This window comes from Coregonus clupeaformis, chromosome 7 (assembly GCF_020615455.1).
Source record: "Coregonus clupeaformis isolate EN_2021a chromosome 7, ASM2061545v1, whole genome shotgun sequence".
Taxonomy (NCBI): Eukaryota; Metazoa; Chordata; class Actinopteri; order Salmoniformes; family Salmonidae; genus Coregonus; species Coregonus clupeaformis.
In genome coordinates, this window is record NC_059198.1 from 3252543 (window position 1) to 3277213 (window position 24671).

At 41.1% G+C, this 24671-nt stretch overlaps 1 protein-coding gene across 3 annotated transcripts; it reads left to right on the forward strand.

Annotated features, from left to right (window-relative positions):
• Positions 1-297: 297 nt before the first annotated feature.
• On the forward strand, positions 298-22691 carry LOC123491183 (serine/threonine-protein kinase/endoribonuclease IRE1-like). Of its 3 annotated transcripts, XM_045221059.1 has the most exons (15): positions 298-430; positions 1158-1205; positions 1322-1356; positions 1626-1874; positions 2306-2353; positions 9386-9448; positions 10041-10122; positions 10254-10458; positions 11805-11907; positions 12028-12221; positions 13244-13391; positions 16297-16424; positions 16880-17015; positions 17298-17368; positions 22266-22691. In XM_045221059.1, the coding sequence occupies exons 4-15, from the start codon at positions 1649-1651 to the stop codon at positions 22470-22472; spliced, it is 1611 nt and encodes a 536-aa protein (XP_045076994.1). In that variant the 5' UTR covers positions 298-430; positions 1158-1205; positions 1322-1356; positions 1626-1648; the 3' UTR covers positions 22473-22691. The 3 variants fall into 3 exon arrangements, with proteins under 3 accessions (XP_045076994.1, XP_045076995.1, XP_045076993.1); XM_045221060.1 differs by lacking the exon at positions 1322-1356 and having other exon boundaries at positions 1158-1243; XM_045221058.1 differs by lacking the exon at positions 1322-1356.
• The last annotated feature ends 1980 nt before the right edge of the window (positions 22692-24671 follow it).

Consider the following 24671-nt stretch of genomic DNA (forward strand, 5'->3'; position numbering starts at 1 on the left):
AACATCAGGCCTACTGAGTGAAATAAAGAAACTTGAATGTATAATAATTTCAAACATGCTTTTCTCATTGTCCATAGAAACTTGTTGACTTATTCTTGTTATAGTTTTTTCACTGAATACGGCCTTATGGCCTGCTGTTTTATGTATAGTAGCTACTCTACAGCGTGCTGTACATCTGTAGTGTACATCTGTTTTCTCACTCATACTGTGTTTCTAACTTCCTGGTTTAGGTTAAGGGCGTATGACTTCTCTACACTCTCCATTACCTTAGCACATTAAATAACTTCCTGCATTGTTAGTGTTACTGGTAGACCTGAACTTTTAGGAAATGCCTCTAACCCATCCCATTTTCAGCGGAAATATATCCTCATTCGGTGTATGTGTCACAAGCTAGCAACATTAGCGAGAGCAGAAGAAGTTATCTGGCACCGTAAGTAGGATCTCTTTATACAGTATGCATTTGGATTTTGACAAGGTTTATCAAAGTTTTAAAAAGGGTCAAGGTCAAGGATATGGTTATATGTGAAATGAGGACAGGATTAAACTGGATATTTCTGGGTGTACTCAGGAAGTTAGTAGCTTGGAGTAGAAGACCCTCATAAGACCATAAAACATGACTCAGAAACAGATATCTGGAGACAAAAAGTTAACATTGTTGAGGGAAGATTAGTGAGATGAAAAAGGAAGTGAACGTAAAGAACATACAGTACCAAAGTGTGTAAAACTAGCTTATCAGTTGTAGGGGATAGCCTATAAGCTTTTTTCTACCCTTGAGAAATGTTTAATGCATTGTTTTATGTTCAAAATAAACACTGTTTACAAATGATTGAAATGAAGATGAACAGTGTCTTTATAGGGAGCCAACAAATAACTTTTATGGTATACTAATTTTGGATATATGTAGCTCTGTTAAGAATGAAAGTGGAACATCAAGTCATTTCCTCTTTCTTTGTGCTGCTAAAGTTTCAAAAGGTAACTTGAAATGCTCTCTTTCTCTCCCTCTCTCCCTCTTTCTCTCCGTCTCTTTCTCTCCCTCTCTCCCTTTCACTCTCTCGCCCTCTCTTTCTCTCCCTCTCTTTCTCTCCCTCTCTTTCTCTCTTTGTCTCCCTCTCTCTTTCTCTCCCTCTCTCCTTCTCTTTCTCTCTCTCCCTCTTCAGGGCAAGCTGCTTCTCTCCATTCTTAGTTTGCTGCCATGTCTTCAGATGGTAATGTGACATATTTGCTTTGGGATCAACAAAAAAATGTTTGTCATTTACTTTTTCTACAACTGCTGTAGTGAAATTGCTGTATTTGTATATAATTTGTCTACCATGTTTTGTAGTTATGAAATCAAAAGGGTCCGAAAAGATTCACATTGTGAGTAATGATAATAAATGACATAAAGGTAGCAAGAATCATACTGCTAGAGAGCATTAATACTACACCATTGATATTACATGGACACATACTATAATGTAGTTTTTATGTTGTGTGTTTCGAACATAAATGAAAACAAAACTTCCCAGCTTCGTACCTGTTTAGTCTTGTCCACTTAGGGCCACATTTACGTGATTGTGGGAATCAAGTGTGATTGTCTAATATTGGCTTGATAATTTTAACTCTCTCTTTTCTAACCTGACTATCAGGTGCCGATTTTGTGGATAGACACATGGCTATTCTCATCCAGAGGGTCCACACGGTGATGCCTATAGCAGATGATCTGCTCAGCAATGACATGATCAGTGATGAGGAGTACTCTAATATTCACACTTCCCGGACCAGCCAGGACAAGATGAGAACGTTGTACCCATTCTTACAGTCAAGAGGGCCAAAAGTGAAATCAGCCTTCTACAGGAGTCTGCTGAAACACGACCGTTATCTAGTCAACGATCTGGGTACATTCCTCTCTCTTCCTCTTGATAGTGGTGCAATTTACAAGACTACTGTTATGTAGAATATATTAACTTTTTACACATTTACCATTTGTCACACTTTCCCCCATTCTGTGTTTAAGAACATAAACTACTCTCTGATGTTAGTTTTATTAAGGTAAAGTAAACATTTAACCAAGTCACAACTAAAGTGAAATCTGTCAGTCTCTGTAAGTGGTTGTCTTGACAGACAAAAGAGGCAGACCATAACTGACCATTATACTCTCAATGTTTGTCTGTTTTCATTTCTAATTACTTCATCACCCAGTCTGTAATATACAGACACCTGCCCTTTATGAAATAACAATTCCTCAAAAGATCTGTCTTTTTCTCTTTCCCTCCTTCCTTCCCTCCCACCCTCCCTCCCTCCCTCCCTCTATGGGGCCCTTTTGAAGTTCAAGGATATTCTTCTTCAGAGAGATCTAGAGGACATCTTCAGCCAGGTGTTGTATTTAATAATTTCTCTCTCAGGTCCTCTTTAGGCTTATCTTTATTGGCAATAATAAAATGTATGGTATATATCCACCATTGTGGATATGGTATGGTAGTTCTCAATGACATGATTTTGTGCGTTATATGCAGTCGGATCCATCATTATTGGCAATCTTGAGACTGTATTAAATAAATAATACAAATACTGAGCTATATGGTAAGTAAAAAATAAAAAAAGTAGGGAATTGTATTATTTTATACTAATACAATTGTTTAGAGAAATATATATATGTAACCCTCTCACCAGGCTCGAATTTGACTCTCACAATATTACCTTATTTAGAATATCTGAACAGCATGGGATATTAGGTGAGAAGGACATCTCCAATAAGAATCCCTATTGTAAACTTGCTAGGGTGAATGACAAATAGGGTATTAACTTCAGATAGAATGATTATAGACTTGGTTATTATTATAAGGATATGCTTTCCCATGCATTAAATGAAACTGAAACAGTAAATGACTCCACCAATACAACAGACATAAGGTTCAAGATCTATATTAATCAAATTTTCAATGTATCACATCAGAAGAAATAAAAATAATAAACCCCAATGATTTTTCCACAACCCATGTCCAAATTATTTGCAAGCTTGCTTAAACCCTGGGCGCGCGTTGGAGCTCATAAAAAAATGACGACATACATAAAGTCCCGAAGTCCACCCCACATTTGTAGTTACTCACTACTTGTAGATAATGCCTCAGCAAAATATAGTAGTTCCGTGCAGGTGTCCTCACAAGATCCACAGCGATCACAGCTATCAATGCAGCCAGTACTCCGTAGCAGCAACAGACATCCGTTGGAAACCCGAACTCGTTGATCGTCACAAGCAATTCTCTCCATGTCTTGCACGATGCTAGGCTAACCTCTAGAACAGGGGTGTCAAACTCATTTTAGCTCAGGGGCCACATGGAGGAAAATCTATTCCCAAGTGGGCCGGACCGGAAAAATCATGGTATATATATAACTTAAAAACAACAACTTCAGATTGTTTTCTTTGTTTTAATACGATCAACATACAACATAAAGCTGGAGCCTGAGGACAGTGTGTCCAAAATAGTACAAGCACAACATCACTATTAATCATAAAACACGTCAAGTTTATTTGAAAATTCTAAAGAAAAAGAACACACAAACACACAATGCCTCAGTGATTAACAGAACTGTTTCACAGATCACAGAACTATATCAGGGTGTCATTTCTCAGGCAGAAATGTAGATAAAAATAATGAAATCCTGTTCCCCAAACAAGTGCAAGAACCACAGAGTCAAGAATAGGTTAAATATACAAATAAAATAAAATCAATTAAAAACAATAGCACATCAACATAAAAACATATAAACATAAAGCTGGAACCTGAGGACAGTGTCCAAAAGCACAACATCACTATTAATCATAAAACACCTCAAGTTATTTGAAAGTTCTGAGGACAAAGAACACACAAACACACAATGCCTCAGTGATTAACAGAACTGTTTCACAGATCACAGAACTATATCAGGGTGTCATTTCTCAGGCAGAAATGTAGATAAAAATAATGAAATCCTGTTCCCCAAACAAGTGCAAGAACCACAGAGTCAAGAATAGGTTAAATATACAAATAAAATAAAATCAATTAAAAACAATAGCACATCAACATAAAAACATATAAACATAAAGCTGGAACCTGAGGACAGTGTCCAAAAGCACAACATCACTATTAATCATAAAACACCTCAAGTTATTTGAAAGTTCTGAGGACAAAGAACACACAAACACACAATGCCTCAGTGATTAACAGAACTGTTTCACAGATCACAGAACTATATCAGGGTGTCATTTCTCAGGCAGAAATGTAGATACAAATAATGAAATCCTGTTCCCCAAACAAGTGCAAGAACCACAGAGTCAAGAATAGGTTAAATATACAAATAAAATAAAATCAATTAAAAACAATAGCACATCAACATAAAAACATATAAACATAAATTTGAAAGCGTTGCTCAAACTCCCGTAACAGTCCCGTTATTTTATCTTTGAACCGCTTCATGTCTGCCACATGTTGGGTCGCACACACATTTTTCAGACAGGGGAAGTGAGCTGCATCACCACCGGCAAGTTGCGTCTCCCACAATGACAGCTTCAACTTGAAAGAACGTATGCTGTCATAATACTGCGTGACAACTTTGTTGCGCCCTTGCAGCTGTTTGTTCAAGTTATTCAGGTGCTCTGTAACATCCACCATAAATGCAAGGTCCGGCATCCATTCTGCGGAATGAAATTCTAACACTGGTTTGCCCTTTTCTTCCATGAACTGTTCAATTTCTTCTCGTAAATCAAAGAAACGCCTCAGCACAGCACCTCGGCTTAACCATCTTACCTCAGTGTGGTATGGCAGGCCATAGATGTGGTCTTTCTCTCTGAGAAGGCTGTCAAACTGACGGTGATTCAGGCTTCTGGATCGGATGAAATTAACAGTTTGGATGACCACCTTCATGACGTTATCCATCTTTAATGACTTGCAACACAAAGCCTCCTGGTGCAAAATACAGTGAAAAGTCAAAAAATCACGTCCTCCATTTGCAGATTGCACTTTCTCTCTGAACTTTGTCACAACGCCTGCTTTTTTCCCAATCATTGAGGGCGCACCATCTGTAGCCAGGCTGACAGCGCGGGACCAGTCCACTCCGACCCTGTCCAGCGCGCCGACGAGTGCGGTAAAAATATCAGCTGCTGTCGTTGTATCTGTCATCGGCACCAACTCCACGAACTCGTCGGGTGACGGTCAATGTGTCATCAACTCCGTGGATGAAAAAATGGCCAGTTGTGCAACATCTGTAATGTCCGTGCTTTCATCAATTGCAACCGAAAACGCAATAAATGACTTTACTTTTTGCTTCAACTGGCTGTCCAAATCCACTGAAAGATCGGAAATCCTGTCTGCAACTGTGTTTCTTGTCAGGCTGATATTTGCAAAAGCCTGCCGCTTTTCAGGGCACACAATCTCCGCTGCCTTCATCATGCATGTTTTTACAAATTCACCCTCACTAAATGGTTTTGAAGCCACTGCGATTTCATTAGCAATGAGGTAGCTAGCTTTCACTGCAGCGTCACTGATGTCTCGGCTGTGAGTAAACACAGACTGCTGTTTCTTCAGACCCGCCAACAGTTCATTCACCTTCTCTCATCTCCGCTGTCCTTGAAAGTTGTCATATTTGTCGGCATGAAGACTCACATAGTGGCGACGAAGGTTATATTCTTTCAGCACTGCAACATGCTCTGAACACACCAAACATACAGCTTTCCCATTCAATTCCGTGATTAAATAGGATGACCATTTTTCTTGGAACACTCTGCACTCTGCGTCCACTTTTCTCTTTTTTGACAGAGACATATTGGGGCAATGAGGGTGCCAAAGCACATAATGTTAAAAGTAGAAGCCGTAATAAATATCGCGGGCAAAACAAAGTAGCTCATTGGCTGCACGTGCTTGACCTACTTGCTCTGCCCCGGTATAAACAGTTTGCTTGCTTAACACAATTGCTATTGCGCCATCCAGTGGACGCAATTGGAACAGCAGTTTATTTAATAGAAAAATTGCAATTTTTTTCTTCTTTTTTTTCTTCTTTTTTAAATCATCTCGCGGGCCGGATTAAACCCGTTTGCGGGCCTGATCCGGCCCGCGGGCCGTACGTTTGACACCCCTGCTCTAGAATGTTGAATGTCTCCACAATGCGACGGCAGCTTCAGTCTCCACTAGGTCTTTCTTAACGAAATAATAAACACTCTCTTATAGAAATAAAATCAGGATTTCTCTTAAAAAAAACTCTGTAGGTATGGTTTTGTTCTCTCTTTATCGTTTCCTTTGGTCGTTTTTTCCTTCACCAACCCCACTAACTTCTCTCCCTTCTTTCAGCCTTTCCCTCTCTTTTCTTTCCCAGCAACCAGTCCACTCTCCCATTGGCCACAACTTAACAAGTTACCTCATTGGTCAAAACTTTAACGAGATACGTGGGAAACTTAAACTTAAAAGTAAACCAACCTATTCACTTGTACATTTTTTTTAAAACATTGCTTCAAAATAAATGCATTAATGACATTACAAATCAGGAGCTATTCGATCACCTTTTAAATCTAATACCAATGAATTATAACAAATAAACTCTATACTTGGTTTTAGCAAGGTATTACATATATTTTTAACAAGTAATACAAAACATTTCTAAAAAGATAGGGGTAAAAATGATTGGCACCCCTGTTTTCAATACTCTAGCACCCTCCCCTTGCGAAGATAATTACACTGAGCCTTTAACTAAAATGTTTTATGAGATTGGAGAACACGTTGTGAAAGATCTTAAACCATTCCTCCATTCAGAATCTTTCCAGATCCTTGATATCCTTTGCCTGCTCTTATGGACTACCCTCTTCAATTCAAACTACAGGAGACTGAGATGGCCATTGCACAGTGTTGATTTTGTGGTCAATTGATTTTGATTAGTGCTTGGGGTTATTATCATACTGGAAGTGTCAGCCTCCTGGCAGAGGCAACCAGGTTTTTGGCTAATATGTCCTGGTACTTGGTAAAGTTCATGATGCCGTTGACCTTAAGGGCCCCAGGACCAGTGGAAGCAAATTAGCCCCATAACATCAAAGATCCACCACCATATTTTACCACCAAACCACCCACTGGTGTGGTTGAGCTCTATTTTCATGTTATCTAACCATATAATTAGTTCCCATCCATGTGAAAATAGAGCTCTTTGGCCACACACACCAGTGGTGGGTATGGCGTTGAAAAATAGAAGCATATGCAGAAAAGTACCTTATACCTACGGTAAAATATGGTGGGGATCTTAGATGTTCTGGGGCTATTTTGCTTCCACTGGTCCTGGGGCCCTGGTTAAGGTCAATGGCATAATGAACTTTACCAAGGACCAGGCCATTTTGGCCAAAAACTTGGTTGCCTCTGCCAGGCTGACACCTGGCCGCAAGTGGATCTTCCAGCAAGACAATTAAACCAAGCAATAATCCAACTCCACAAAGAAATGGTTAATTGACTACAAAATCCACATTTTGAAATAGCCATCTCAGTCTCCGGACTTGAACCCCATTGAAAACCTGTGGTTTGAATTGAAGAGGGCCGTCCGTAAGAGAAAAAGAAGGATATCAAGGATCTGGAAAGAAGATTCTGTATGGAGGAATGGTCTAAGATAGATCCCTCCCAATGTGTTCTCCAATTTCATAAAACATTAAAGAAAAAGGCTACGTGTCGTTTGAACTCTATTTCTTTTACATTTTTTTTATTACATGTTAATCCAAATATATTTATCTGAGCAATTGTATTAGTATATACAGTACCAGTCAAAAGTTTGGACACACCTACTCATTCAAGGGTTTTTCTTTATTTTAAAATGTTTTTACATTGTAGAATAATAGTGAAGACATCAAAACTATGAAATAATACATATGGAATCATGTAGTAACCAAAAAAGTGTTAAACAAATCAAAATATATTTTATATTTGAGATTCTTCAAATAGCCACCCTTTGCCTTGATGACAGCTTTGCACACTCTTGGCATTCTCTCAAGCAGCTTCACCTGGAATGCTTTTCCAACAGTCTTGAAGGAGTTCCCACATATGCTGAGCACTTGTTGGCTGCTTTTCCTTAACTCTGCCATCCGACTCATCCAAAACCATCTCAATTGTGTTGAGGTCGGGGATTGTGGAGGCCAGGTCATCTGATACAGCACTCCATCACTCTCCTTCTTGGTAAAATAGCCCTTACACAGCCTGGAGGTGGTTTGGGTCATTGTCCTGTTAAAAAACAAATGATAGTCCCACTAAGCCCAAACCAGATGGGATGGCGTATCGCTGCAGAATGCTATGGTAGCCATGCTGGTTAAGTGTGCCTTGAATTCTAAATAAATCACAGACAATGTCACCAGCAAAGCACCCCCACACCATAACACCTCCTCCTCCATGCTTTACGGTAGGAAATACACATGCGGAGATCATCTGTTCACACACTCTGTGTCTCAAAAAGACATGGCGGTTGGAACCAAAAATCTCAAATTTGGACTCCAGACCAAAGGACAAATGTCCACCGGTCTAATGTCCATTGCTCGTGTTTCTTGGCCCAAGCTGGTCTCTTCTTCTTATTGGTGTCCTTTAGTAGTGGGTTCTTTGCAGCAATTCGACCATGATGGTCTGATTCACACAGTCCCCTCTGAACAGTTGATGTTGAGATGTGTCTGTGACTTGAACTCTGTGAAGCATTTATTTGGGCTGCAATTTCTGAGGCTGGTAACTCTAATGAACTTATCCTCTGCAGCAGAGGTAACTCTGGGTCTTCCATTCCTGTGGTGGTCCTCATGAGATCCAGTTTGATCATAGCGCTTGATGGTTTTTGCGACTGCACTTGAAGAAACTTCCAAAGTTCTTGAAATGTTCTGTATTGACTGACCTTCATGTCTTAAAGTAATGATTGGCTGTCATTTCTCTTTGCTTATTTGAGCTGTTCTTGCCATAATATGGACTTGGTCTTTTACCAAATAGGGCTATCTTCTGTATACCCCCAACCTTTTCACAACACAACTGATTGGCTCAAACGCATTAAGAAGGAAAGAAAATCCACAAATTAACTTTTAAGAAGGCACACCTGTTAATTGAAATGCATTCCAGGTGACTACCTCATGAAGCTGGTTGAGAGAATGCCAAGAGTGTGCAAAGCTGTCATCAAGGCAAAGGGTGGCTACTTAGAAGAATCTCAAATATAAAATACATTTCGATTTGTTTAACACTTTTTTGGGTACTACATGATTCCATATGTGTTATTTCATAGTTTTGATGTCTTTACTATTATTCTACAATGTAAAAATTAATACAATATTATGCAAGCTACAGTATTGTATTATTTATTTTGTTGTATTTTTTTGCTAATATTTATCAGGGGATCCAATAATTATGGACCTCACTGTATGTATGATGTTATCCAATCTTAGGTCCTGCATTACCTCCTGCCTCCAATATATTGTCAGGGACTGGAAGACAATCAGTTGAACGTGGTGAGCTTTCAACCATTTTGACATGCTTGTTATAACCACCCAAGAACCACACCTAAAGATCCAATTGACCAAAGAGTATTCCCCCTTTTTGGTTCCGAATTTACAACTGCATGTATGCAGTTCAATACTCCTTACAGATTATGTTAAATGCAACACAGCAATAGGTGCTATGCTAACACAATGTGTAACTGTAGCTAGGCCTACTTTAGATGTAGGATCTTCATTTGATCACCCTGTTGAAGGAGAACTTTCCTGAAATGCAGGAAATGTAAAACTTGTAGTGTATTTGAGGTTTGAAAAGGCTTCTGAAGTTTGTTATTTTCACTTTAACATGTCAGACTTGGATTTTCCCATACAAAAAATGTATCAACCCTTACACAAATGTCCGTTAATTATAATCCACATAATAATTCACCTTTCCTGTTGCTTCAGGATTATTTTCCTGTGGTATCAAACTTGCTCAAATTAAGATCCTACATCTGTATAATTCTCATAAGTCTATGATTTAACAGATCAGGTTCTGTGTCTTGACAATAAAGGTTCTGTAGGGTGGTATTTTCTGTCTTAACACAGTGTTGTAATTTTGATATAGCATCAGATGAGGAATCAGTTGGAAAGATCACATACTACACCAATAACGATCTTGGAAAAGGTGCCGATGGAATTGTGTTCAGGTAAACCAGCTTAAACATTATTGTGTAAATGTGTTTGTAACCCTAAACCCCTCTTTGCTCTTTGTAGCAAAAATGTCCTTATGATCGCTTCATTGACTAGATGTTTATCTTTCTCTACCGCTGTCCTCCAGGGGTTTCTTCCTTTGTGATGATGCCAACAAGCGTCCTGCTGCAGTGAAGAGAATTGAACTAGCAAAACAAAGCTATGCTGATCGAGAGGTCGTTTTGCTTCTTACATTGGACTACAATCCCCATGTCGTCCGCTACTTCTGCACTGAGAAGGACAAGCAATTCCTATACATTGCCATCGAGCAGTGTGCCGCCTCTTTAGATAAGGTCTAATTGAATGACTCACTATTTTATTCTCAGATTTATCCAAGGGGATCAAACTTAATTATATAAGTCTCACATCATGATTATCTATGTTAGAATATATACTGAACAAAAATATAAACGCAACATGAACAATTTCGAAGATTTTACTGAGTTACAGTTCATATAAGAAAATCAGTCAATTGCAATACATTAATTAGGCTCTAATCTATGGATTTCACATGACTGGGAATACAGATATGCATCTGTTGGTCACAGATACCTTAAAAAAGGTAGGTGCGTGGATCAGAAAACCAGTCAGTGTCTGGTGTGACCACCCTTTGCCTCATTCAGCACAACACATCTCCTTTGCATAGAATTGATCAGGCTGTTGATTGTGGCCTGTGGAATGTTGTCCCACTCCTCTTTAATGGCTGTGCGAAGTTTCTGGATATTGGCGGGAACTGGAACACGCTGTTGTACGCGCCGATCCAGAGCATACTAAACATGCTCAATGGGTGGCATGTCTGGTGAGTATAAAGGTCATGGAAGAACTGTAACATTTTCAGCTTCCAGGAATTGTGTACAGATCCTTGAGACTGGGGGCCATGCATTATCATGCTGAAACTTGAGGTGATGGCGGCGGATGAATGGCGCGACAATGGGCCTCAGGATCTTGTCACAGTATTTCTGTGCATTCAAATTGCCATAGATGAAATGCAATTGTGTTCGTTGTCCGTAGCTTATGCCTACCCATACCATAACTGACTGCCACCATGGGGCACTCTGCTCATAACGTTGACATCAGCAAACCGCTTGCCCACAAGACGCCATACACGTGGTCTTCGGTTGTCAGGCCAGTTGGGCGTACTGCCAAATTCTCTGAAACAACGTTGGAGGTGGTTTATGGCAGAGAAATTAACATTACATTCTCTGGCAACAGCTCTGGTGGACATTCCTGCAGTCAGCATGCCAATTGCACGCTCCCTCAAAACTTGAGACATCTGTGGCATTGTGTTGTGTAACAAAACTGCACATTTTAGATTGGCCTTTATTGTCCCCAGCACAAGGTGCACTTGTGTAATGATCATGCTGTTTAATCAGCTTCTTGATATGCCACACCTGTCAGGTGGATGGATTATCTTGGCAGAGGAGAAATGCTTACTAACGGATGTAAACAAATTTGTGCACAACATTTTAGAGAAATAAGCTTTTTGTTTATATGGAAAATGTCTGGGATCTTTTATTTCAGCTCATGAAACATGGGCCCAACACTTTACATGTTGCGTTTATATATTTATTTATTTTACTTTCCAAGGTTAGAATGCTTGGGGTTCATCAGCTCACTAATACTTGTGTGTCTCTTCCAGTGTTTTACTAAAGAAAATCCTTTTGACCTTCGCGGACTGAAACCAGTGACGCTGCTGGAACAGACCATGATAGGACTGAAACACCTGCACTCTCACAACATAGGTTATAATGATATGCTGTATACTGTAGATAATCCTAGTGAAGTTACGGTATTCATGACTTTTCCTTACATTATCATTGATCAGATCTTCCCTCAACTCCATCCTGATCTTTTCTCCCCAGTCCACCGTGATGTGAAGCCCCACAACATCCTGTTGAAAAAAGACTCTGACTCATTCATGGTCAAGATCTCAGACTTTGGGATGAGTAAGCAGTTGGCGGAGGACAGACAAAGCTACAGCATGAGGTCGGGAGCCCTTGGCACCATCGGCTGGAACGCCCCAGAGGTCCTGGATGAGAGCAGGAAAGGAAACCCTGTGAGTGACCCCTGATCTTTACACTGGACCAGAGAACAGCTCAAGTCATTACAGATTCAGAGATAATTGAGAAAGAAATGCGGTGCAATAGGCTAATTGGGATTTCCTTATTCAAGTAAATAATAATTTATTTAAAGGTTTGGCCCATTGCTCAAAGGTACAGTTCAACCTAAAATTAAAGTTGATCATCTATTGTGGAGATCAAGCTACAGTATATTATACATAAATAAGAAAGATAGGCACCATCTACACAACCATGGTGTGGGATGTGGACTATGCTCGACATTAGACCACTTTTAGGGCTAAAATAATTACCACTTTCCATCCACAGTTTTTATGCCAGTAAAGTCATACCATATTTTTAAAAATGTGATGGAATCAGGAAGTTTCCGTACAATTTTATGAATGCCGATAGATAATTTGTTTGTTCTGTCTGTAAAATTAATAATGTGAGAAATGGCATATATATTTTTACTTTCCAAGGTTAGAATGCTTGGGGTTCATCAGCTCACTAATACTTGTATGTCTCTTCCAGTGTTTTACTAAAGAAAATCATTTTGACCTTCGCGGACTGAAACCAGTGACAAGCATTCTAACCTTGGAAAGTAAAAAATATATATGCCATTTCTCACATTATAAATTTTACAGACAGAACAAACAAATTACGGCTTTATGCGCAAATATTGATATAATAACCATCATAATGAATTAAACTTGGAGTTAAACTTGGAGGCGATGATATGTTGTGTGGTCCACCCACTATGACTTCGGAAACCATGCCGTTTACTAGGCTACAGATGAAATCAGTTATAATGAACTTCACAGGGTGGTGAAAGTGCATGGCGATGAGCTGGATGGTCCTTTCCAATAAACATTGAGGGTCTTATTCTGGTTTTGGGGGTCTAAAAAAGTCTTACAAATGTGTGAACTATTCTGTTAGGTTGCCTGTAGATTGGAACTAGTAACGATGGTGGTACTGTACTGAAATAACTATTATTAAAGACACTCCTCTTCCTCCACAGACCAGTGCTGTGGACATCTTCTCTGCCGGCTGTGTGTTTTACTATGTGTTGACAGGAGGCAAACATCCCTTTGGGGAACCCAATCGGAGGGCTGGTAATATCGAGGATGGAAAATATAACCTCGACGGATTACAGAAAGACAAACATGGTAAAACTAGTGTACAACTGAAAGGTTGTTTCTGAAATGATCATTAGAGTACTACTTAATTTAAAGGCAAAGAGTCCTTTTTTTGCAGTGGCATCATGTAACTTTTGATGGTTGTGGTTTTTGAAATGTAATTATTGATAAATATATGACTGGAAACATTGTGCTTATGATTAACTAAAACCATTACGCTATTGGTCTCATATGAGTTTAGAGGCTCTATTTGAACAAACCTAACACAATGGTAAATCTTAGCGCTATTGTGCAGCGCTATAGGTTCCGGGTTGTCTAAAATATTTGTACTATTTTCACATGGGGAATTATGGGTGCTGTAGCAAAAGTGATATTTGATGAATACATCAATTGTAGGTTTCCCAGGCTTGACCCTTCACTGGCCAATCAGAACATGCTCCATGGCTAAATATGTGGTATCTTCAAGTTGAGCATTTACAGTTTTTCATGTATTGCGTTGTCATCAACTCCAATTCAAATGTTATTCCGTTATAGCCTAATTTGTTAAATAGTCTACAGAGACAAAATAACAAAATATAGACTTATCCCAGACTTTACTCATTATGTTGAACATGTTTGCAGTCCACATTGTTCCAAGTAATTGCATGGCTTCAATATGAAAATACACTACATTACCAAAAGGATGTGGACACCTGCTCATCGAACATCTCATTCCAAAACCATGGGCATTAATATGGAGTTGGTCCCCCCTTTGCTGCTATAACAGCCTCCACCTGTCGGGGAAGTCTTTCCACTAGATGTTGAAACTTTGCTGCGGGGACTTGCTTCCATTCAGCCACAAGAGCATTAGTGAGGTCGGGCACTGATGTTGGGTGATTAGGGCTGGCTGCAGTCGGCGTTCCTATTCATCCCAAAGGTGTTCGATGGGGTTGAGGTCAGGGCTCTGTGCAGGCCAGTCAAGTTCTTTCACACTGATCTCGACAAACCATTTCTGTAAGGACCTTGCTTTGTGCACGGGGCATTGTCATGCTGAAATAGGAAAGGGCCTTCCCCAAACTTGTGCCACAAAGCGTTCTCCTGTCATCTGCCAAACCCAGATTCGTCTGTTGGACTGCCAGATGGTGAAGCGTGATTCAACACTCCAGAGAATGCGTTTCCACTGCTCCAGAGTCCAATGGCGGCAAGCTTTACACCATTCCAGCCGACGCTTGGCATTGCACATGGTGATCTTAGGCTTGTGGCGGCTGCACGGCCATGGAAACCCATTTCATAAAGCTCCTGATGAACAGTTCTTGTGCTGACATTGCTTCCAGAGGCAGTTTGGAACTCGGCAATGAGTGTAGCAACCGAGGCCAGACGATTTTTACGCGCAACACACTTCAGCACTCAGCAGTCCCGTTCTGTGAGCTTGTGTGGTCTACCACTTCACGGCTGGGCCGTTGTTGCTCCTAGACATTTCCTCTTCACAATAACAGCACTTACAGTTGACCAGGGCAGCTCTAGCAGGTCAGGAATTTGACAAACTGACTTCTTGGAAAGGTGGCATCCTATGACGGTGCCGCGTTGAAAGTCACAGAGTAAGGCCATTCTATTGCCAATGTTTGTCTATGGAGATTGCATGGCGGTGTGCTCGATTTTATACACCTGTCAGCAATGGGTGTGGCTGAAATAGCAGAATCCACTAATTTTAAGGGGTGTTCACATACTTTTGTATATATAGTGTACATTGTTAAACATAGCAATGTACTGATATAGGGGCTAGGCCTACTGTAAATAAAATTATGTCTGAGCCATGGACATGCCAAACATTGTCAATAAGCAATATTACATTCACTATTGATAAGGCCTAAAAAGACAGTGAATAACTTGAAGAAAATGTGAATCAAAACTTAACAAGGACTTGTTTTAAATAGGTAATGTCTACAGTTACAGGCACCATAATTGCTCCCTCTGGGCATCTAATATTAAGGCAACGTAGATTATGGAGGGTTTTACGCACATCCAAACCTTTCACAGGAGCTGGACATGCAGGGTTCCAATGTAATCAGAAAGGGGGATTGTCCACTCACCGTTATACTGCTCCACAATTTAATGTTTTATAAACATAATGGAATATTTTTACAGATTATATTCGCACTTCTCCAGAAATAGTAGACGGCTCCAAATTGCATTGCATGCGAGCCATGAACGATCTCACCATAAAGCCATGGACGGCAATCATGCAAACGTATTTAGGTTTTTAATTAAATTAAACAAAAAACTTACATGTTTTTATTTTATTTGTATTGCTGTTGTTTTTTAAACAAAACAATATTTATAAATAAGATGAGGTCGGAACCATGATATCATAAACCGCATCTCTCGTTTCATGAGCATAATGTGGCGTTCACGTACTATTGGGGTTATCAGAAGTTCTGACTGTTATCAACCGCGTTACTGCTAATCTGCTTCTGCTAGGTCTTAAATCTCCCATTAGCGCCTCATGAAATTGGCACTTTTGCGCTTGTTTTTAAAGACACACCTCAAATATTGCCACCCCTTCCACCTCAGTGCAAAGCGAGCGGATGTTAGAGCGGTAAATTGCCGAACCGGTGTAAAATGACAGAGTGTACACCGCACAAGCGGTGTAAAATGACAGAGCGACAGTTTTTACATGCACAAATTGCCAGAATTTGATCCTACTGAATAGTGATCTCAAATGTTGTCTTTGAGAGAGGCCTGATAAAATGTTTGATTAAGCTCTGTCATTTAAAAATATTCTCATCATATTTGTCAACTGAAATGATGTTGCAAGCAACACTACTGGGTCTTTCTTCATTGAAATCATCACATTGGTTCAGAGGAAATCATTTTATCACCATGTTTTTGAATGAAAAAAGTATCTTGGTTTTCAACCCCCTCATGGTGACTGTGTGTTTGGTCTTGTCTATCCCAGAGGACATCATGGCCGAACACCTGATAAAATATATGGTGACTAAGGAGCCCCAGAGGAGGCCTTCTGCTGAGAGCGTGCTCAAACACCCCTTCTTCTGGAGCCCGGAGAAACAACTGCAGTTTTTCCAGGTCTGAATCAAGTTTCATTGTTCACATTTAGATATAATATAAAATCAAGCAATTTTATTCCCTGAAGAAAGCTCACCAGAATAACTACAATGGGGATACAGTAAATATAACTACAAGTGGCAATACTATAGCCCTCATTTTAGCTGTCTTTCTTTCTGGATTCTCCATTGAAGCTGTTTGTCCTTGTCATTAATGAGAACATTGTGGATACCAAGTTTGTCAGACAATGGATCATCTTAAACCATTGGTTAAAATAGCCCACAGCTCATCAGAGGATGTTCATTAAGTCCGTTTTTTCCTGGTAAGCTGAAATTGTTTCTTCATATTAAACTGGAATACAGTGGAGCAGAAACAGTCTGGTACTCAGGCTAGTAATCGAGGACTCTATTGGCTACAAAGCTAGAAGGTAATAAAGGAGATATTTGAGGAATTAAAGCCATGTTTTTCCCCTGTAGGGTGTGAGTGACTGGCTTGATGGACAGTCACAGCTGAAGCAGTTGAACAAGGCAATCATCGATCAGCTGGAGTCAGAGGCAGAAACAGTGGTCAAGGGGAACTGGATGAAACATATCACTGAGGATTTGCGAAAAAGTTAGTGTCTGAGGATCAGTGTTTGAACACCAACAGACTGTGAGGCCTTAATATAATTTACGTATTGTATATCACAGCCACTTTAGCCTGGTCCAAATCAAGAGCGTCATGACTGGCATGACAATGATTGAAAGAGGTGTTGGCTAAAACAGATCTGGACCAGGCTACAGCAACATCTCCTTTCTTGGCCTCTTTTGATTACATAATTCTGGATCAATTCTTGCTATACTGTATATGTAATTATCATTGTTTGTTTACTGGCTGTCGCTCCTCCCTCTGCAGATCTAGAAAAACGCAAAGGAGCATATGAAGAGGGCTCCGTTAAATGTCTTCTACGGGCCATAAGAAACAAGGTAAGTGTGTTCTGTCCATTGGCAATGAATTACATAATATCTATTGATATGTACTGTATTATTCTAGTATTTGTATATTATCAAAATGAAATAAAATGTTACTGGTCTCGTACACATTTTGCAGATGTTATCGCAGGTGCATCGGAATGCTTAGGGAATGATCGACATTTACATAATGGGTACCTGAAGGAAAATGGAGGAGGGTCATGCTTTTCCAATTTCAAACCCTCAAGGGAGGGTTTAGTATTTTTTAACTCTAGTCTAGTTTTAACTCTAGGGGAGGGTCATGTAATTTGTAATTGATGAAATTTTAGAATTAGTTGCTTATTAGGCTATATATCGCTGTGTCCGATGCGCCCCTCATCTCTGATTCTCCACTGGACGCGCAATATCAAGTGTGCCTATAGGCTATTTAGTGTGGTCTCAATCAAATGATCCACAGGCTATAGGCTACAAAGTGCATGCTCTGAGAAGCACAGAGCAAAGTTATATTTCTATGATAGCTGCTGGGATGGTGTAAATAAAACTAGGCTGCATTACACACTGCTATGGATATTCCAACCCTGAGCCCCGGCCTGCTCTTCTCTTATTGATCAAAAACGTGTTTATGTGCTGCCTAACCAATGGCTGTGCTGTGTAGGCCTACAGTGGCAGTTCAGGGGGAGTCAAAGGCTTCTTCCGAATTAGTTTCTGTTGATTAGGCCTAGTCCCAAAAAATATTGTATGTGGACAAGCCTATAGCCTATGTTCTGTTCAGTTTGAGAAGGAGAGAGCGAATATGAGAAGGAGGACTGAAGGTCAACTTTGATAGCTTGCTAATACTATAATTGATTTTATTCAAAACAATATGTTTCTTGCCCATGATGTTGGCCAATTTATCAGACTTATTGACATCATAATAAGCCAGATTCGAGTAACTTACATTGTGGTGCTGAAACTTGAAGCAGGGGCACAATCAATTGGAAATGGACAGCTCATGGTGCTGAAAATAGGCAAATCTGAGTAGGCATTCATTTAAACTGTCTTCATTTTAATTCGACTTTACTAACAACAAGAGGGCTTTATGTTGGAGCCTATTTGTCTTCCTATTTAAGAAATAAGAGGTAGGTCTATCTGTTTGACAGACAAAATTAGGCTATAGGCTGCTATATCCATAGATTTGTCGGTCAATTCCTCCATCCACTATGCACTCTTTAAATAGACTGCTTCTGTGTCAGTGAAGAGCTGTTAAGTTAAAACCAAGACTCAAATTGAGGGGGTATGAGATGGTATGCCATAGGCCTACTTTTTATTAAAGAAAATGGCAAAAAGCACAGGCCTACCCCTTGTTAGTTTAAGATTTGGAAGAAAATACAACTGATCTGATTTATAAAGTGATCTATAACAGCGCTTTGGTCCACAATTTTTTAAATGCTAGAAACAAGCTGTAAAATACCAGAGAAAGACGTGACTCCGATGCATATGGGGATATCACTTTGACATTCAGAGGCTGAGCTACAACCTTCTATAGCCGAGGAGACAAAACATGTACTTTGCTTGGGAAGTAATCTAATTCTGTCACTATCAATTGATTAAGCTATTCACTTTCTGTACAATATAATATTTTAAAACCCAGACAGCTTTTAGGGAAGCACTTGTGACCTTCTCTTGTTGGGTTAAGCCAAGGAAGAAGAGTAGCCAGCAGTTAAAGCTTACATTTTTCTTCGTCTGTAGGCCTGGGGTGGAATGGTAGGTCTAACTTTTTGAAAGTACCATGCTCAGATTCCTACTGATGTCTCAGATTTAATTATTTACAAACAGAGACAGTTTCATTGCAAACAAGACAAACTCAATATTAGGAAGGTGTTCTTAATGTTTTGTGCACTGTGTATATAATGGTGTGTATAGACAGTATATGGATAGAAAAGGTGTGTACAGCAGTAGTTAAATAGGATGAGCCTTGACTAGAATACAGTATATACAGTGCATTCAAAAAGTATTCAGACCCCTTGACTTTTTCCAAATTTTGTTACGTTACAGCCTTATTCTAAAATTGATAAAATGTTTTTTCCCCCTCATCAATCTACACACAATACCCCATAACAACAAAGCAAAAACTTTTAAAGAATTCTTTGCAAATGTATTAAAAATCTAAACTGAAATATTACATTTACATAAGTAATCAGACACTTTATGTACAGTACTTTGATGAAGCACCTTTGGCAGCGATTACATCATCGAAGTTTTCTTGGGAATGACGCTACAAGATTGGCACAACTGTATTTGGGGAGTTTCTCCCATTCTTCTGGGCTCTGGCTGGGCCACTCAAGGACATTCAGAGAATTGTCCCGAAGCCACTCCTGCATTGTCTTGGCTGTGTGCTTAGGGTCGTTGTCCTGTTGGAAGGTGAACCTTCACCCCAGTCTGAGGTTCTGAGCGCTCTGGAGCAGGTTTCATCAAGGATCTCTCTGTACTTTGCTTCGTTCATCTTTGCCTCGATCCTGACTAGTCTCCCAGTCCCTGCCGCTGAAAAACATCCCCACAGCATGATGCTGCCACCACCATGCTTCACCATAGGGAGGTGCTAGGTTTCCTCCAGACTTGACACTTGGCATTCAGACCAAAGAATTCAATCTTGGTTTCATCAGACCAGAGAATCTTGTTTCTCATGGTCTGAGAGTCGTTAGGTGCCTTTCGGCAAACTCCAAGCGGGCTGTCATGTGCCTTTTACTGAGGAGTGGCTTCCGTCTGGCCACTCTACTATAAAGGCCTGATTTGTGGAGTGCTGCAGAGATGGTTGTCCTTCTGGAAGTTTCTCCTATCTCCACAGAGGAACTCTAAAGCTCTGTCAGATTGGCCATCGGGTTCTTGGTCACCTCCATGACCAAGGCCATTCTACCCCAATTGCCCAGTTTGGCCAGGCGGCCAGCTCTAGTAAGAGCCTTGGTGGTACCAAACTTCTTCCATTTAAGAATGATGGAGGCCACTGTGTTCTTGGGGACCTTCAATGCTGCAGAATTTTTCTTATACCCTTCCCCAGATCTGTGCCTTGACACAATCCTGTCTCGGAGCTCTACGGACAATTCCTTCGAACTCATGGCTTGGTTTTTGCTCTGACATGCACTGTCAACTCTGGGACCTTATATAGACAGGTGTGTGCCTTTCCAAATCATGTCCAATCAATTGAATCAATTGAAAGGGTCTAAATACTTATGTAAATGTGATATTTAAGTTTTTTATTTTTGATAAACGTTCTAAACTTTCTAAAAAACTGTTTTTGCTTTGTCATTATGGGGTATTGTGTGTAGATTGATGAGCGGGGGGAAAAAACAATTTAATCCATTTTAGAATAAGGCTGTAACGTAACAGAATGTGGAAAAAGTCTGAATGCACTGTACATATGAAGTTGGTAAAACAGTATGCAAACATTAAAGTGACCAGTGTTCATTGACTATGTACATAGGGCAGCTGTGATGGGTGATTTGAAGGATTCAGGCGCAGGAGGGTAAATCACAGAATACAGAGTTTATTCCGGAATACTGAGTTACGCAGATATAGCTCAAATAGTCAAATGCGCAAAACAGGCGCACTGGAACAAAACAGGCACACAGGGAAAGTATACCCTGGCAATACAAAATACACGTAGCTCAGCCGCGCTACTCTCTCCTCACATTAAACAATCACCCACAAGGACAAGGGGGCAGAGGGAACACTTATACAAGTACTAATGAGGGGATATAAACCAGGTGTGTGTAATAGACAAGACAAAACAAATGGAATGATGAGATGAGGAGCGGCAGTGGCTAGAAGGCCGGTGACGACGAATGCCGAAGCCTGCCCGAACAAGGAGAGGAGGAGAGGAGGTAGCTTCGGAGGAAGTCGTGACAGCAGCAGTCTCTAAGGTGCTGCTACTCGAATTAAACACTATATTGGTATAAGTAGTTCATTGTGTAACATTAATAATTATTTCATTATTGAAAAAATAAAGATTGTTATCAGAATTAATCAAATACATAAGGTATGGACATATTTCTTTGTGTGACTACAACCTCCTTTAATATACTGAATAAAAATATAAACGCAACATGAAATAATTTCAAAGATTTTACTGAGTTACAGGTCATATAAGCAAATCAGTCAATTTAAATAAACTAATTTGGCCCTAATCTATGGATTTGACATGACTGGGCAGGAGCGCAGCCATGGGTGGGCCTGGGAAGGCATAGGCCCACCCACTGAGGAGCCAGGCCCAGCCAATCAGAATTTGTTTTTCCCCACAAGAGGACTTTAATACAGACAGAAATACTCCTCAGTTTCATTAGCTGTCTGGGTGGCTGGTCTCAGATGATCCCGCAGGTGAAAAAGCAGGGTGTGGAGGTCCTGGACTGGCGTGGTTACACGTAGTCTGTGGTTGTGAGGTCAGTTGACGTGATTACCAAATTCTCTAAAAATGACATTGGAGGCGGCTTATGGTTGAGAAATGAACATTGAATTCTATGGCAACAGCTCTGGGGGACATTCCTCCAGTCAGCATGCCAATTGCACGCTCCCTCAAAACTTGAGACATCTGTGGTTTGTGTTGTGTGACAAACTGCACATTTTAGAGTGGCCTTTTATTGTCCCCATCACAAGGTGCACCTGCGTAATGGTCATGCTGTTTAATTCTTGATATACCACACCTGTTAGGTGGAAGGATTATCTTGGCAAAGGAGAAATGCTCACTAACAGGGAAACAAATTTGTGCACAAAAGTTGAGAGACATTTTTGTGCATATGGAACATTTCAGGGATCTTTTATTCCAGCTCATGAAACATGAGACCAACACTTTACATGTTGCATTTATATTTTTGTTCAGTATTGATAACCTCATTAAATGTGTGCAAGTGACATTCTATAAACTGTATGCTGTTTCCCATAGAGTAACCATTACAATGAAATTCCTGATCTCCATAAGACGTTCGGCTCATTCCCAGAAGGCTTTGTGTCCTACTTCACCTCCCGCTTCCCCCACCTGCTGCTGCACACCTACCGGGCCATGCTCACCTGTGCTGAGGAGGAGGCCTTCAAGAAATACTACCCCAAGTTGAAAGAGGCGTGGATGGTCCATGACACACAGACAGCCTAAGACCAAAAGGTCCTTTACACCAATCTTTGAAGTGATGACAACCAAGCCACCAGCCAAATATTGTGTATTTTTCTAGGCTTTGCTTTTATTGTTGTTTTCGTAACATGAACCTGCAGTGCACTGAATCCAGAGACATTCCTTCAATGACAATTCCATAACTAGATAGAGGCTGTCAGTTCACTGTACTGTCAGTGTACAAAAGTGACCTTCGTTTTTTTTGTGTGTATCTGTTTTTCTATTACATTGCTTATGAAATATTATCATTTATTCCTGATCCTCTGTGGACCCTGACACTGTACTTTGTTTTGTTTATGTATGTTGTGATGTCACGAGAGGCTGTGTCCTGGGGGGACGTTACATCCCCCTGAGGTGGCTGCAAACCCAGACAGCTATGGCTCCATCTGCTGGTATGGTCGGGAACTCCACCCCTCTATGGCCAATCTTCCCACGCAGCTGAAACAAATGAGGAGCTGATGAGCTGAAGGTTTGGGAAGGGAAGAGACACGGTCTCCAAGCTGGGCTCTCTGGAGGACAAGAGTGCTGCACGTCCACTTCCATGAGGAATATAAGGATTTGGAGATACTTACCTTTGGGAAATACTCACCTTTGGATATATGCACCTGTGGAAATACGTGTGGGACATTTGGAAGGACGTTTTGCTGGGTTGGCCACTAGCTGCAACGTGGAAGACAGTAAGACTGGGGAAAAGTTATTTGAGCGAGGGAGAGTTATGATTTTGGATGTGGAAGAGACATCCCTGAACTGTTAACCCTTAAGAGCCACAAGAGAACAGAATTTGGTTATATTTTCGTTAATTTCCCAAGACCTTTAATAAAATCCTTGTTTTGTTTGAACCTGGTCTCCTTGCACTACTTGAGCAATCCCGCTGAAAGCTGTGTAGCCTCTCGTGACGTCACAGGTGGTGGAGAATACAGGCAAGCTCAAGCGTTAATAGTGCATGTCAGAGGAGGATACCGAAGGTTTGATCACCCAGTTTTCCAAGTTGGCCGTAGGCTCCCCGCCGACTGAAATGGAGGACATATTGAAAGCCCTTGTTGCTGGCCAGCAAGCCCAGATGCAAGCAAACGTGGCTCTCTTGGAGGAGCAAAAGAAAGCCAACCTTCTGAAGGCAGAGGAATTGCAGTTGCAGAGACAGAGGGTTGTCCAAAATACCCGCCCAATAAAGGCAAGTGACTTTATATCTAAGATGGGAGCTACCGATGACATTGAGGCATACCTGCATGCATTTGAGGCCACGGCCACTAGGGAAGCCTGGCCCAAGCAACAGTGGGTTGGTCTGTTAGCCCCCTTTCTAACCGGGGAATCGCTGAATGCTGTCCGGGACCTGGGCCCTGACCAGGTTACTGACTATGATGCCCTGAAGTCTGAGATCCTCAGCAGATATGGACTCACAAAGTTTGGTATGGCCCAGCGCTTTCACAGCTGGACCTTCCAACCAGACCAACCTCCTCGGGCGCAGATGCATGAACTTGTCCGAATCGCAAGGAAATGGCTGGATCCGCAGAGGAATACAGCAGCGGCGGTGGTGGAGGCCGTTGTGGTGGATCGTTACCTACGCGCCCTGCCTTATGAGGCAAAACGGTTCATCAGTCAACAGGCCTTGACCACGGCTGATCTGACCGTGGAAGCTGTGGAAAAGTACCAGGCCACAGCGGAGATGCTGAATGCTTCCCGAAAAGACCCCAGGAGTGCGGCCCCACCACAAATGGGAAGAACCCGTCCAAAGGACCCCAAGGTCTCGAACCCAGCCACGTCAGGACTTATCCCGGCTCCAGGGGGAGCCAGAAACCAGGCGGGTCCAAGAAGAGTACACCAGGAGGGGGAAACTCGACAGTGTTACCGGTGTGGGGAGATGGGACATATCTCCTGGCAGTGTGGGAAACCAGCCGATGAACCTATGCCCACTGCGGAGTCCTCCAGCTCAGCACCCACACACCGTTTTGCCTCGCTCTTGGGAGTCGTAGATGGCGGCCCAGATCGACCCCCCACCTGCCCGGTAACTGTGAATCACCATGATGTGGAGGCCTTACTGGATTCTGGTAGCCGGGCCACCCTGGTGCGTAAGGATTTGGTGGGCCCAACGTGTCTGACCCCGGGGAAAGTCCTCCCAGTTTCCTGTGTCCATGGGGACACCAGAGAATACCCCATTACTGAACTTACAATGACCAGCACACGGGG